Source organism: Fonsecaea nubica (assembly GCF_001646965.1).
Source record: "Fonsecaea nubica strain CBS 269.64 chromosome Unknown Scaff2, whole genome shotgun sequence".
NCBI classification, from domain to species: Eukaryota; Fungi; Ascomycota; class Eurotiomycetes; order Chaetothyriales; family Herpotrichiellaceae; genus Fonsecaea; species Fonsecaea nubica.
In genome coordinates, this window is record NW_019173675.1 from 377913 (window position 1) to 392667 (window position 14755).

General features: G+C 53.9%; 6 protein-coding genes across 6 annotated transcripts; 3 read left to right on the plus strand and 3 right to left on the minus strand.

Moving 5' to 3' along the window:
- Positions 1-2: 2 nt before the first annotated feature.
- On the plus strand, positions 3-512 carry AYO20_00561 (hypothetical protein; the record flags this gene model as incomplete). Its single annotated transcript, XM_022638870.1, has 1 exon — positions 3-512. The coding sequence occupies one exon, from the start codon at positions 3-5 to the stop codon at positions 510-512; it is 510 nt and encodes a 169-aa protein (XP_022505153.1).
- A 254-nt stretch (positions 513-766) lies between these two features.
- Positions 767-1856, minus strand: AYO20_00562 (hypothetical protein; the record flags this gene model as incomplete). The annotated part of the gene is made up of 2 exons (XM_022638871.1): positions 767-1285; positions 1341-1856. 2 exons carry the CDS (start codon positions 1854-1856, stop codon positions 767-769), a joined length of 1035 nt encoding a protein of 344 aa, XP_022505154.1.
- A 1458-nt stretch (positions 1857-3314) lies between these two features.
- On the plus strand, positions 3315-5822 carry AYO20_00563 (hypothetical protein; the record flags this gene model as incomplete). The annotated part of the gene is made up of 8 exons (XM_022638872.1): positions 3315-3506; positions 3566-3662; positions 3713-3862; positions 3963-4042; positions 4099-4252; positions 4300-4389; positions 4443-4911; positions 5324-5822. 8 exons carry the CDS (start codon positions 3315-3317, stop codon positions 5820-5822), a joined length of 1731 nt encoding a protein of 576 aa, XP_022505155.1.
- Positions 5823-6613: 791 nt separating this feature from the next.
- Positions 6614-8497, minus strand: AYO20_00564 (hypothetical protein; the record flags this gene model as incomplete). The annotated part of the gene is made up of 4 exons (XM_022638873.1): positions 6614-6916; positions 7034-7495; positions 7547-8004; positions 8065-8497. 4 exons carry the CDS (start codon positions 8495-8497, stop codon positions 6614-6616), a joined length of 1656 nt encoding a protein of 551 aa, XP_022505156.1.
- A 1431-nt stretch (positions 8498-9928) lies between these two features.
- Positions 9929-10780, plus strand: AYO20_00565 (hypothetical protein; the record flags this gene model as incomplete). Its single annotated transcript, XM_022638874.1, has 1 exon — positions 9929-10780. The coding sequence occupies one exon, from the start codon at positions 9929-9931 to the stop codon at positions 10778-10780; it is 852 nt and encodes a 283-aa protein (XP_022505157.1).
- Positions 10781-12129: 1349 nt separating this feature from the next.
- AYO20_00566 (hypothetical protein) lies at positions 12130-13236 on the minus strand (the record flags this gene model as incomplete). The annotated part of the gene is made up of 1 exon (XM_022638875.1): positions 12130-13236. The coding sequence occupies one exon, from the start codon at positions 13234-13236 to the stop codon at positions 12130-12132; it is 1107 nt and encodes a 368-aa protein (XP_022505158.1).
- Positions 13237-14755: the final 1519 nt, after the last annotated feature.

The window sequence follows — 14755 nt, forward strand, 5'->3', positions numbered from 1 at the left end:
CAATGTGGAATATGGTGAGCGAACCCCTCGAGAACTGTCAACTTCAACATACGGGGTATTGGTGCTGTCTACATATGGAAGGTGCGGCGAGAACAATCTCCGCTCGCATGCTTGTCTATCGCCAGCCTTGTGCCTGGATCCCTGTTCCTGGAGACTTCAACCCCCAAGGACCTCATTCACGCGGTCAAAGAGAAGCAGACGCTGTCCCCTTTCGTGTTGCCGCCGACGGCACAACATACGGAGCCCGACTCTCGAAGATAACCACATCCCAATCGCACCCAGCCCCCACTCTCTTCAACATGCCCGCGCCTCGGACCCCCCGCTTCAGCTTCGCCTACAACAGCATCCTCCTCGACCACCGAAAGATCCAGACGGGACGGGCCATGAGTCGAGTCAAGGCAAACTACCACCTGTTCCTCCGCAACCAGCCGAGAAAACCGCACTTCAAGATCCAAGACCTCGGGCCCAGAAGGAGGTGGCAGGTCCCCAAGATGAGGCAGATTGAGGATTGAATGGCAGCTGGATAGATCGCTGCTGTGGAAACAGGTGGCCTGGCGCGTGAAACGCACTTTCTACCTCTCGCGTCTCTGCGAGGGGGGGATTACAGCGTTATTGAATGGGTTCACGGGTATGATTTTATTAAAATGTACTTTTATTGGTGGCTACAGCGGGTTCAGGACATGTCAACGGAGGCTCTCCACTTTGGTAGTGAATGGGAATATATCTCTTCTTCTCGCTCATTATTCTCCAGATAATCCTCGACAGTTTACTCTTTCAGTGGCACGGTGTCAACAAACAAAGCCTTCGCAAAGGCCTCGGGATACCGAGCACCATGGACTTCGGCCGCGTCAATGACCTTCCGAATCTTCGCATTGTCCTCGGGAGTGATTTTGACGTTCAATGAGGCAATGTTCTCATCAAAGTTCTTGATTCTCGTGGTTCCAGGAATAGGGAGAATGTCGTCTCCCTGGGCCATCAAGAAGGCCAGGACCAGTTGGCCCGGAGTGCAACCCTTCTCATCAGCCAGAGCCTTGATGTCGTCGACCAACTTGATATTCTTGGGGAAGTTCTCCTCGCTGAATCGAGGTGCAAATCTGCGGAAGTCGTCTGCTTCAAAATCGGCTCGGCTTCTAATGCCTCCAGTCAGGAAGCCTCGTCCAAGTGGGGAATATGCCACGACGGCCACTCCCAGCTCACGGCAGGCTTTGAGAAGTCCGATCTGGGGGCTCTCGATGTCCATGGAGAAGGGGCTGTATTCGATCTGAAGCGCATCGATGTGCGCCACCTAAGTTGAAGTGTTAGTGGGCAGAGGTTAAAGAGGTGAGCGCGCGGTTCCTTACCTTGCAGGCCCTTCTGAGAGTGTCGGCGCCGCACTCACTCAACCCCAAGTACTTGACCTTGCCGGCATCTTGCAGCTCCTTCATGGTTTTGACCGTGATCTCAATGGGCTGGTCGGCCTGCACTCTGTGGCAATAGTACAGATCGATGTGGTCAACACCCAACCGCTTCAAGGACTTGTCACAGGCTGCCTTGATGTATTCTGGCTCGTTCTTGACCAGGCGAGCGCCAGTTGCGGGGTCGACGGCGTTGCCAAACTTTGTGGCGAGAAAGATGTTCTCTCTCTTACCAGGGTTTCGCTTGAACCAACGGCCAAGCAGATCTTCATTGTCTCCGTAAATGTCGGCAGAGTCCCAGAAGAGCTCGCCGGCTTCGTAGGCGTGGTCGAGCATCGCATAACGTTCTTCGTCGGGCTTTGGTTTGCCATAGTAGGCGGAGAGACCCATGAGGCCGAAGCCTAGGGCGGTCACCTCAGGACCATTCTTTCCGAGCTTGCGGGTTGGGAGCTTTGGGGCCATTTTCGAGGTGGTGGAATTGCAGTGATCTTGGTCGCAGGTGAGTTTGAGGGAGGAAGTGTTGGATGAATGGAATGATGTGGACGAGACGCAGTGGTCGATGGCGAGGGGTTTTATAGTTCATCAGTGTGCGGTTTTGGAACTCCGGACAGACTCGAATTCCACGGACGCAATCAATCATAATCAACGAGCGCATCTCTCGTCCCGGGTTTTAGCCCAAAGGCCGTCGAAGTGTCTGTCGCCATCTGAGTTTCTCTCCTTCTCTCTCTGTCTCTCGCTTCTCCACCTGTCCACACGATTGATAGTGATGGAGTGATGTCATGCATCCAGTGGCCCTAATTGGCTCCTTTAGTCATCGTCAAACTTGTCTCATCGTGTATCGAATCCCCCACCGAAGAGCTGGAAACCCCCGTTACTCCCTCCCCTTCCATTCTTCCTTGTCCCAGTCGCGGCTTTAGGCGTTTGTCGCTCCCCTGTTTAACTGCCATCCATTACTAAGGATTGAGATGACAGTGATGCATGCGGCCGCCCTGCCCGCAACGATACGTTCACAGGCTATTCACCCAATGGTGACTTCGCTTCCCACGAGATACCGCCGTCGATCTTAGAGGGGTTATTACTCAACTAGGCAAAGCTACGTCCACAGCCTGGTCGTCAGCCCTATTCGCCGTTTATAAACCTCGTTCCTCGAGCCTCGCGGTTTCCCATGCTGGCAATTTATCCAACCAGGGTTCTCTTCTACCCGGCCCCAACTGCGCTCCCATGCCACCATCCTCACCGTCATCGTCTGTTCGGTCTGAAGACTATGCTACTGCACAATGACTAACAATATGGCCTGAAAAGATGCAGGATGGATACTTGTGTGATGGCCTCGCGACTACTCGGTTGACTGCACGTATGCGCACCTGTGTTATGTGATGCGATGTGTGGGATAGACCCGTCACATAACCTGGGCAGATCGCGGAATTCGCACACAAGCGGTTGTCCTTTGGAGGTATCATCATCTGATCCTGTTCCGAGAGCATTCCGAGTCTGAAATGGTGGTCTGTGCGTTGAGGAGGGGAAACGATCGCTCACCCCTCAAGTCCCCCTTCGACCACCATTGAAGTATTCCGTACTACTCTCTAGATGACTTGCCCTGAGATGGTGCTCTGGTCATGGCACCAGTCCGACTTTATTACTTAAGCAGCCATCGAGACCGCGGACAACCAGCTGCTAGCCGAGGAATAATGCGGGCTGCCGAGTCGCCGTGCTGTCGTGGCGATCATCTCAAACGCGGGGAACGGCCCGCAAAACTACGATACCTTTGATACAGTCGGGTCACCAAGCAGAAGAGCAACAACCGCGGATATCGGGCCCGGCAGAGTAGGTCCTTTTTCGTATAATTACGGTCGCCCAGCAGAGTGAGAGCTTAGAGCTCAGAGCTCAGGACACCAGCATCCATTCCATATCTTTGAAACCATGGCCCGTGAACACCTGAAACCTTTCGGTTCACTTGACCCATTTGCGGAGCCTGCGTGGTACAACGCTCTCGACTCACCGTACTACAATGATAGCCACAGGGCGTTCCGAAAGTTCGTCAGAGACTATCTCGAGACCAATGTTTTGCCCTATTCGGAGCAATGGGAGAAGGATGGCTTTGTTCCTCTCGAAGTGAGCATACCCACCAAAGGGTATCGCAGTGGAGTTCTCACTAATGGCCTCTTTTAAAGGCGAGAGTGAAGTATGCGCGGTCAGGCCTTGCTTTTGCTGAGCTTCCGAAGGAATACAGACGAGGTATTCCGTTGCCGGGTGGGATTCCAGAGGAGCGTGAGTCGTTTTCGAGGTTCTATTTGCTCTGGAGGCTGATGTGGATGCAGAGTGGGATATCTTCCACGAACTGATTCTGCACGACGAGACATCCCGAGTGCACGGCGGAGCCATGGGCGGACTCGCTGGCACATCTGTCATTGGCCTGCCACCTATCATAAAATATGGGACCCAAGAGCAAAAGGACAAGTACCTTCCGGGTATCTACACTGGAGAAACGAGATTTTGCCTTGGGGCCACGGAACCTACTGGCAAGGACCCCTCTGTCGGAAGGCTTGACATGGCTCTAACATCCCACAGGTGGTTCCGACCTGGCCTCTTTGAGAACGACGGCCAAAAAGTCCCCAGATGGGAAATATTACATTGTGAATGGGCACAAGGTCCGAAGAATCAACCCAGAGATGCAGCAGTCTCTGTCCCTAACACTCGGCCACAGAAATGGATCTCCGGGGCTCTATCTGCCACGCATATGACCACTGCAGTGCGAACAGGTGGTCCTGGGAAGGGTGGGGTTTCTATTCTAGTTATTCCTACGAACTCGAAAGGATTTTCCGCCAGAAAGATCGAGAATAGCGGAGTCAATGCTGCGGGTAAGTTGTAAAGCGACGTTGCCAGAGATACCTATTAACGCCTCTAGAAACCGCTTGGGTCGATCTAGAAGATGTCCAGGTGCCCGTCGAGAACCTTGTTGGTCCCGAAAACGAAGGCTTTCGGATTCTCATGCACAGTGGGATGACCCGTCATGAACTGCCACAGTCCTTAAACTGATTACTGGTGTAGATTTCAATTCGGAGCGGTTCATGATGGCCATCCACATGAATCGCAAGGCACGAGTGTGTCTGGAGGTTGCTCTAGACTATAGTCACAGCCGGATCACATTCGGCAAGCCGCTCATCTCGCACCAGATCATCCGCCACAAGTTTGTGACCATGGCGCGATACATCGAATCGCACTGGGCCTGGCTCGAGCAGATCGCGTACCACATCAAGCTCAACGGGTGGGAAAGCGATATTGCCAGCAGGATCGCACTGACAAAGATCCACGCCGGTCGGATCCTGGAACTGGCCAATCGAGAGGCACAGCAGGTGTTGGGGGGTGCGGGTTACCAGCGTGGCGGAGTGGGAGGGTTGGTCGAGCTGATCAGCCGAGACTTGCGGATGCAGGTCGTGGGAGGAGGGAGCGAGGAGATCCTGTCGGATTTGGCTCTGCGCCAGGAACTGACTGCGGCGAGGAAGCGAGGGTCGATGTTGTGAGCAGCGGGTATGAGAGAATTGGAAAAGCTAATAGGGTGTGAAGTATAGGACATATGAGGAACACATTACTTGGTGATGTTACTCGGACACGTACAGTATGTTTGAGGCGTCTTGTTTGACCCCTGGCCTCTAGTACAATACCAAGCCGTGTCAACACGGAGCCAGTTTAAAATGGTAAGGGCAAAGTTAGATCTGGGACATATGGAACTAAAATTAAAGCATGCGTCTACATACATCGTACTCGTACTCGTATATACTCTATCCAAACCCACCCACTCGTCACTTGGACACATGTATTCTCCCAGAGACAGTTGAGACAGTCTCACACAGGTCTACACGATCTTCCAGATCGCGCCACTCCACAACCAAAACAAATAAAGTCAAAGCAACCGACTGCCACCCTCTCAGTTACATCTTTGCTACCTATCCTGCTCCTACACCTACCCAGTATCCCGGCGGCTGGTCCAACCATCCAACCATTGAATCAAACCATCCAATGTCTCCTCCTCTCGCCCCTCATCCCCTCTCGCACTCCCACAACCTCGCCCGCCTGATCGGCCCGACCCTCCTCACCATCTCCCTCGCCGAAGCACTAAACCCGCACATCTGGGCCACCAGCACCGCGTCGGCCATCTTCCTCAACGGTGCCGTCGTCTTCACCGCGTCCCTCGCAACCGCGCAGACGCATAACTTCTGGAGAAGAACCCCCCAGACACAGACGCCGCGGTGGGCGATTCTAGTGACTCTGGCGGGCTGGGGGGGCGTGGTCGTCGGGTTGACGCGCATGCTCGCGCCGGAGAGGGTGTTGGAGGGCGTGAGGCGCGTGGGCGCCCGGCAGGTCAAGGTCGCGGCGGGGGTGGTTGCGGTCTTTGGGGCAATTCTCAGTGTTTGTGGGTATTGCTTCTGATATTCCCTTCTGCTGAGGACAGGGGGGATGAGTGGATGGATGTGTGGACATGATGGATGTGTGTCTATATGCATGAATGTATGCAAGGTGCTTTCCATGGCATATTACGTTACGTTTTACATTACGTTACATTACGTGATATCACGGTATATTGTATTATATCATATATCCTGACCAACTGACTGACTGGCTGACTGACCAACTAACTGACTGACTGACTAACTGGCTGCCTAACTGATTGAATAGGGCGACAGACAAGGCTCCAGGTGACAGACTAGGAAAACCTGACAGAAGCCAGATATTGGAACAATCAATTTGAATCAAGCAAGCGAGAAAAGTACTGAATTGTCCTTTATTATTCTTGCAAGCAAGACAGATAAGACAGCCAGACGAAGTTTTGAGAGACTGTGTGAGAGCGTGAGACGGAGAGAGTACTTGATAATAATAACCTTGACATGTCGTCGAATGGAATCTAACTACTACCACCATGACCTCCTATATATGTACATACATACTCCTGTCCCTTCCATCTCTCCCTCCCCCCTCTGCTTTTGATCCATCGCCGCCTGTCGATCTCTCCCTTTCCCTCTCTCTATCACTAGAGAGACAAGTGAATCTGAACCTGGTATTATACTTCTATTCTGGATAGTGGATACATGTACGGATATCCTGAATGACTTTCTATCTCTATTCTATATCTCAATCTCGACCTCAACCTCAATCAACGCGGGAGGAGAGAGGTTCTTCCGCCCGCCTTCCTTCTACGCCATACTATCTTACAACAAGACAGATCAGGCTTTGACAATCTCCTCGCTGCGCACCTCGTTGCCCTTCTCGGCGTAGATCTCCTCGGCCTCGTCGCGGCTGGTGCTTTCGCCCGAGGCGACCACGTTGGCGGCGCCTTGGTAGCCCTTTTCGTGCACGATGCCGCCTTCGGTCTCCCGGAGGGCCTGTTCCTCGATCTTGCGCTTCTCGTCATCCGAGGCGTCGTACCATTGCGTGGCCACGTGCATGTCGTCGCCAAAGACGTGGCCGATCTCCTCGAGCGTGCGGCCCTTGGTCTCGGGGAAGAAGAGGTAGATGATCACAATGTACTGGAAAGAGTGAAGCGTCAGTATCAATTCCAGGGCTCAAAGATTGTGGGGGAGGCGTTAGAAGAAAGAGGGTGGTCGTGGAAGCGAGGGTCAGAGTCGGGGTTATGGCAAACTTACCACTGAGGATGGAATAATCAAGACTAGATAGAACTTCCAGCCAATCTTGTTCAGCGCAACCGGCGCAGCCACAAGGGTGACTTCGCTGGCAAGGTAAAAGGCCGACAACCCCAGCGCGACACCGGCAGGACGCAGATGGTTGGGGAAGATCTCGGCCACGTAGACGTACTGGGTGGCATCGATGAAGAAGCACCACCAGATGATGTAGAACCAGATGAAGAAGACGCCGGCACGCAGGCCAGCCTCGTTGGTTGTGTTAAGGAACGAGGCTGTCAGGGCGGCGAGGAAAATGACCGAGACGACACAGCCAACGGAGCCGATGAGCATGAACTTACGCCGGCCGAAGCGGTCAATGTACAGTGCCGTCCATGTGTTGCCGATCAGAGTGAAGGTCGTCCAGCATGCGTTGAGCAGCAGCGGAATTGACCCGCTCAACCCGAGACTCTCATAGATCAACACGCCCTATATCAACCGTCAGCGAACAAATTTTTTACAGAAGAGACAACGACTGACATAGTTGGTCATCACAAAAATACCCAAAAATTGATTGCCCCACATGAGAACAGCGGCCATCAGGGCGCGTTTCCTGTTTGACGGGGTGCTGAAGAGCTCGAACCGGCCCCGGGCCATGGTGGCGTCCATGTCGTACTGTTGCTCCATGAGCCAGAATTCACGCCGGGCCTTGATATCTTCTGGGTCGTTGGGGGTCCTGTGAAGTCGCTTGACCACGTCCAGGGCTTCTTGGCGACGGTTTTGCGAGAGGAGCCAACGCGGGCTGTAGGGGACAAGATTGCTGCCGGCTAGCAAGATCAGGGGGAAGACGACTTGGAAAGCGAGCGGGAATCGCCAGGCGAATTGGGCAGCAGGATCCGTGGCCGACATGTGGAAACAGGCGTAGCCGAGCCACCCTGCTAGAGCATAGCCGACTGCGTACATGATACCAGTGACGCAGACCATAGCGCCTCGAGTCTCTGTGGGTTGCCTCGTCAGAGACAGCAGGGAAGATGGGACAGGAAGAACAGGTTACATACCTGGCGTGGATACCTCTGCCTGGTAGATGGGGACAACGCAAGCTAGAATCCCCGAACCCATACCAGCAACAAAACGCCCGACAAGAAACATTGCCATGTCGACAGCGCCAGCACACAGGGCGCCACCGACGATGAGAATGACGGAACCGAACTGCATCGTCCGCTTCCTGCCGTATTTGTCGGAAGTCCAAGCTTGTGAGATACATCCAGCGATTGCACCGGCCGAGTTGACGCCGTTCAAGGCACCGATCATGTTGGTTGTGTGGTCATAGCCAGGCTCGCCCGCCGTGGCCAAGTTGAAGTAGGAATAGAAGTTGGGCTGGCCGACGGTCGAGCCAATGATGGCGAGGCCATAGGCTGTGGAAATGGTGCCCAGGGCCACAAACACCACGACCCAAAGGTTGTAATTGTTGACGATGATTTTGTTCAACATCTTGACGAGTCACCAAGGCAAGAGGCTTGATTGGGAGGGAGGGGGAAAAAGAGGAAAAGCGAGACAAGCAACAAGCGAAGCATTAGGAGATAAGTACCCTGCCTTTGTATGTGTGTTATTTTTCGGTTTCTCTCCGGATCCGACAGTGTTGATCCATCCAGCAAAAGGGCTGACACGATCACCACGATCTCCAACTGTAGACCGAGGATAAGAGGGAAATGACCGCACGAATAGGCGCCGGTGGCGTCAATCACCTCGTCGTCCTCTGTGTCCCTGACTCAGACAAATGGGAATCATAATCCGGAGGTGAGTGCGTGGGTACCCAGGTACCAGAGCAGAAGCCCCATGGAGAAGAGAAGTGGATAACAAAATCCACGCTATGCGGGGAACGCTGTGAGACTATGGGTCTACGGCGAGGTGCAGTTGCGTGAGGTCGTACATGCAAAGGTATTGGGCCCAACCTCTGAAGAGCGCATGGTAAGGAACCACGGATCGGCGGTGATAACAACAGTCCTTTGCCGCAGCCTTCTCAGAGGTATTCCGGAGAGAACCACAGCCGCATCCGAGATATAACCAAGATTTACGCACGGCGTCCTTGGCCCAAAAAGGTTCGCCAGGATGTGGCCTCAGCAGCCACGCTGCTAAGCTCGGTATTGGCAAACTCTTGTTCGGAAACCAAGCCCCGTCTGACGGTTGGCGCTGTGTAATCATGTGGCCAGCAGAAAAAAGCTAGAGGATGAGGACCGAGGTTGAGGCTTCGATGACGATTTAGGGGAGGTTGTTGGTGAGAGAACAGCTGTCGAGATACCAGGGATGAGGAGCAGTCGAGCAAGACCCCATTGTGGGCACCGTGACACGTTTCTCTCGATTTTTCTTCTCAACTGGGATCTTGGCCGTACTCGAGCAGACGGTAGACACGGGAATCCTGGGAGAGGGAGCATAAAAGAGAGCGGGTTCCGGATGAAGTGAGCGATGGGATGAGGATGAAACAAGTTGAGGTTGAATAATTTTCCAACCCCAAATCTGCTTCTCCACAAAGAAGAACGAGCCTCGCCTCGCCTGCGCCTGCACCTCCGCCTGCACCTGCGCCTGCGTCAGTGTCTCCATCTCCATCTCCACCACCCCAGCCAAAATTTCCCCCAATGCCCCGACTTATCCAGGGCCTCCCCCAGGGCGTCCCATGCTCCTGGACACCTCCAACAAACCGCTTCCGCACCTCTTCGGCTTACCGAGTAGAACATCCTGCCGCGAATCGCCGTTCTTGCCGACGGACTTTGCGGGGCCGGATATTGCAAAGTCGCATAGCGATGGATGTTGTGAGTTGAGGTGTATGTTCAGAAATTATGAACGAACCCCCTTGTATCATATGAGGTGTGATAGAGCATACTGAGAGCCATTGCAGAAAGTAATCTGCACCCATCCCGGCCTGCCATGTCTGCCGACCAGGATCCACCCAGATACCCCGACTTGACCGGCCAGGTCGCTCTAGTCACAGGTATCGGGCAAGATGGCCCGCCCGTAGAGACGACGAACTGGGGCAACGGTGCGGCGACGGCGCTGGCTCTGGCGCGCAACGGCGTCAGGGTCTTTGGGTGCGACATCAACCTCGACGCCGCCAAACTCACCAAGTCGCGCATAGAGAAAATCGTCCCCGGTGCCGTCGTGGACGTGGCTCTCGCCGACGTCACCAAGGCCACGGACGTGGAACAGCTCGTCCAACAATGCATCTCGAGGTACTCGCGCATCGACATCCTCGTGAACAACGTCGGGCGCAGCGAAAAGGGCGGCCCCGCCGACATGAGCGAGCAGGTCTGGGACGCGCAGACGGCCATCAACCTGAAATCCGTCTACCTGACCTGCCACGCCGTGCTACCGTACATGGAAGCCCAGGGTCGGGGAGCCGTGGTCAACATCAGCAGCATCGCCAGCATCCGGTACGTGGGGAAGCCGCAAGTGGCGTATGCCGCGACCAAGGCGGCCGTCACGCAGTTCACGAAACACACGGCTGTCCTCTACGCCGACAAGGGCGTCCGCCTCAACACGGTCCTGCCGGGGCTCATGTTCACGCCGCTCGTGCAGACGTTGGCCAACAAGTACGCCAGCGGCGACTACGAAGGATTCGTGCAGACGAGACACAACCAGGTGCCGACGGGGAAGATGGGCTCTTCGCGCGACGTCGCCAATGCCGTGGTGTTTTTGTCGAGTAACGCCGCGGCGGGCTACATTACGGGCCAGAAGCTGGTGGTTGACGGTGGGATTGTCTCGAGCACAGGGCGGTTATAGAGAGAGAGCGAAAGAGCACTTTCTATCTTACATATCCGTGTTACCGCTGCTACCTGGAGGCCCCAGTCTCCGAGGTCTACCACTATAGGAGCTCAGAAGCAAAAGTCACCACAGAAGCGCTGTCCGTCAAGTGACGGTCAACATTATGATGAATTGATCACCCTGACCCTGACCCGAGAGATTTGTCAGCCCGCACGGTTATGAACCCTATCCTGTCTTGCCTGTGTACAAAGGTCCTTCTTTCTTGCTTTTCTTTACCTTCCCGACAACCCCGAACAACAAACAACACCGTACATGTCTATATATATAGTACCACCACCACCACCTCATCCTCATCTCCACCGCCACCATGTATCTACATGTACAAGTCCATGTACACGCACACGCACGCGTACGAATAAGATCCATGGGCTGTTCCCTCTCTCCGCGGCACTGACACCGACATTGGCACCGGCGCCGGCACAAGCGAAGCGTTTCCCCTTTTCCCGCATGGTACATGGTACGAGGTACGAGGTACATAGTCGCCACCTTAATCAATGATATACTCCGTACCCCGAGCAACCGAGCACCGAGCACCGAGCCACTCTTGTGATCGGAATCTACCACTACCACTAGCACTACCTACCTGCATACCTACCTAGCGAGCTAGGTAGACTGACTGATTCGTGCTCAGTCAGGTAATCAAGTGCCACGTGCCTAGTACAATATGTAATAATGCAAAGTAGGTGCTTAGGTACTTGGGTACTTGGGTACTTTACGTACAAGCTGACCTGAATTGAGTTGGTACGGTTGCCTATGTAGGTAGGTGAGTAGGTAGGTAGGCGGGTAGGTAGGCGAGTATGTCAGCCTGCCTGGTGCCACTGATGCCACTGGTGCCACAAGGCTGCAAGGAAATCGGGGTCCCCCAGACATCCACCCCCAGGCCTCCGCTCTCGCTTGGTTGTGATTATTACATCGCAACACACCGCATCGCAACGCATCGCATTCGTTGTAATGTTCTACGTTGCGCTACCTACCGAATCTACCTAGCCAGTCAAACACCTAGCGAGGCTCCCGTAGGGCGAGGAGTCATGTACATGTACCAGGTACGACGTACCTCGTATATGATGTGTACAATGTATGGTCTGGATAGGACGGAGTATGTATCTAACTATTTACTAGGTCAATCATTCGATTGAGAAGGTGAGTATGGATAGGAAATAAAATCAAGTCCATAATTCTTATTACTTCTCCTGGATGTAGATATCTCTGGCGTGCGTACTGTATTTATCCATGTAAGCAGATCGACTAGTTGGGCTGGGACAACTTGACCAACTCGACCAACATATGTCAGAAAGAATTGTTCACTGTCACGACGTGCCCTTCGTGCTCTCACCCTCACCCTCCCGCTCAAACACAATCCCCAACTCCTTGAGCCGGTAGCGCCGATCACACGCGTGGAACAGGATATACCCGTTGACATAGTTCTCCCAGATTTCCTCGAGGACGGGCTCGCCCTTCAGCCCGCGGCGGATACTCTCTGTCAGTGTCACAATCTCGTCGCACAGGTCTCTCAGCACTTGCAGGGTCGTTTTGCCCTCGCAGCGCGCGCGGTTCTGGATGTACGTGTTCTCCTCGACGACGCCGTCGCGGGGGTTGTTCTCTTTGTAGAATGACATGATGTCGTTGGTGAAGTTGATCCAGTCGGTCATGTCGCGGATGCAGACAAAGTATTTGCCCAGGTACCTGTCCTCTGGGGCCAGGTGCGTGGGGAACATGAAGTGCGCGTAGACCTCGCCGGACCCGGCCTTGTCGCGCAAAAGATGCGCCGCTGTCGCTGGAACATGCGTCATGAGGAGGGAGTCTTGACCGAGACCTCGGGGGAACCGTGCCTCGATGATACTCCCCATGAGGAACTCGACGAGGCCCTTCTGGATGGCGCCGGTCGAATATGGCCCATAGTACAAATGGACTTCGGAGGTGACGAGGTCCGACCACAAGGAGAGGCACGGGTCTGAATAGATACTGCTTGTCTCTCGTGGGGTATTCGGGGACGACAGTTTCTGCAACTCCGGGAGCATGTTCCCGGGCTCCCTAACGACAAGGTCGTCGACATAGAACAACAACATGGAATACAAGGTGATGAACGTCTTGACCTCGGTTGAGGCTTGTTTGTATTGTTTTTGAACCCCGCTGGCACAGGTGGGAAGGAGCTTGATGAGATGAGCGGTGCGCTTGTCGTCAAGGTTCCACGACCGAACTCGCCCTCGGACTATGTCGTCCAACTCTTGCGGATACGGATCCTCGTATTGTTGTGTATTGAAATCGATCTTGTGGAAGAACTCTCGTAGAATCATTGCGGTCTCTGCCTTTTCATCTGCTGGGCTCGTAATGCGGACACGCTTAGAGGGTTCGGGAGGACTCTTCGAGAGGGGCGGTCCCTGCGGGATCAACATCTCTCTATTCTTTCTGGCCATCCTGTGGTACAGAACGGGTGCAAGGACAAAGAATAAGCCACAGTAGAAGCTGAACATGTTCGTCGATCTCTCGAGGTTGATGTTTCGGGCATGAAAATTGCCATTTTGAGATGCGCAGCTGGTCGACCCAGCTCTTATATGCTCTTGTTGAAGTCTTGCCCACCCCTCCTAACACTGTCCCGGCGTCTACTTTGAAGGCGAGCATGCCGCGAGAGCCACGGGCACTTGCCGTCCTTGTCACGATTCGTCCGAGTCAAATCGTCCACTAAATCACCGTTGAGGCATCCATATAGACATCACCCATCAATCTCCTCTTTGGACGTATCGATAGCAGCAGACAGTTCTCCTGTAAGGTCTGGTGAAGTGGTTAGCTCTGACGTGAGCTCAACGTGCAGCACATTTGTGAAGGTACGTTTGTAGAGGGACCAGGACTTCAAGGCCTAGAATACTTAGGGCTTTCATTGCCACCTCAGGTAGGCGTAGGAGACGCCAATGATCGAGGGACTTTTCCTAGCTTCTTCCCTGAATACGCCCAATGACTCGGTACAGGACATGCCTGAATGGCATCTGGACGTAGACAAAGCAGGATAGGACGTTGTGTTCAGGGGCCGAGCATCGCCGATCTCTCTCCTTTGATGTACAGCCGTGGGGTCCCAGACACAGCTCGACGGATAGGATATGGCGAGGGACGAGCCGCGTGTGCCCCCCGAAGGCCGTATACTGTTTCCCCAAAACGTCGCCGAAGGATCGATCAGGCCAGGTATGTGACGGAGTGGCCCAGAATAAGTTTTGTAATGTTCTATAAGTCCTTTTGTCCAGCCACAGTCCCGCCAGGCACGACACCCGCTGATTTGGACGTCTCGGGGAGATGAGCCATGACAGTCGAATTTGTCCGACGGCTTGAATATTGAGAATCAAGTGGGCACGGCAATTGCGAGAGACTTGTCACCGCTGGCCGTTTGGTCCACGGACGGATGTACTGTAGAGAGGTCGCAGTTGAGTTCTGGGACTGGGGCCTGAGCCTGAGCCGAGGCCAACAACATCATGTCCAATAGATGGTAGATTGCTCTGTCCAGTTGGGTCGGCATTCTATTTCTGCCCAGATATGTGATTAGAAAAGGTAGTGTCGTTGTGCATGGACGCATAGGACCAACTCACCTTTGAAGCGGCACTTTCAGAGGAGGCCCCCAAGCTTACGCATGCATGGCAGCTACAGATGGCCCAAGCACTTACTGAATCGAGAGAGCATCATTTGACATGGATGGGATGCCCGACTGAGCGCCCCAGCTGATAGTAGGGGTGACAGCCCAATAGTGGTGATATGGATGTTGGGTGGTGAGTTGGTCTCCGGAGTCAATCCGGTTGGTGAAAAAACACACACCAAGCAAATACACAAGGTCCGGAATGTCCTACAAACTCCTCGTCGCTGATCTCATACTGTGCTATAAATCCTAGGGCTAGCGAGGATCAGGGCGATTAGTTCATAACATCGGCACTGGAAAACCTACCGATACGCGAA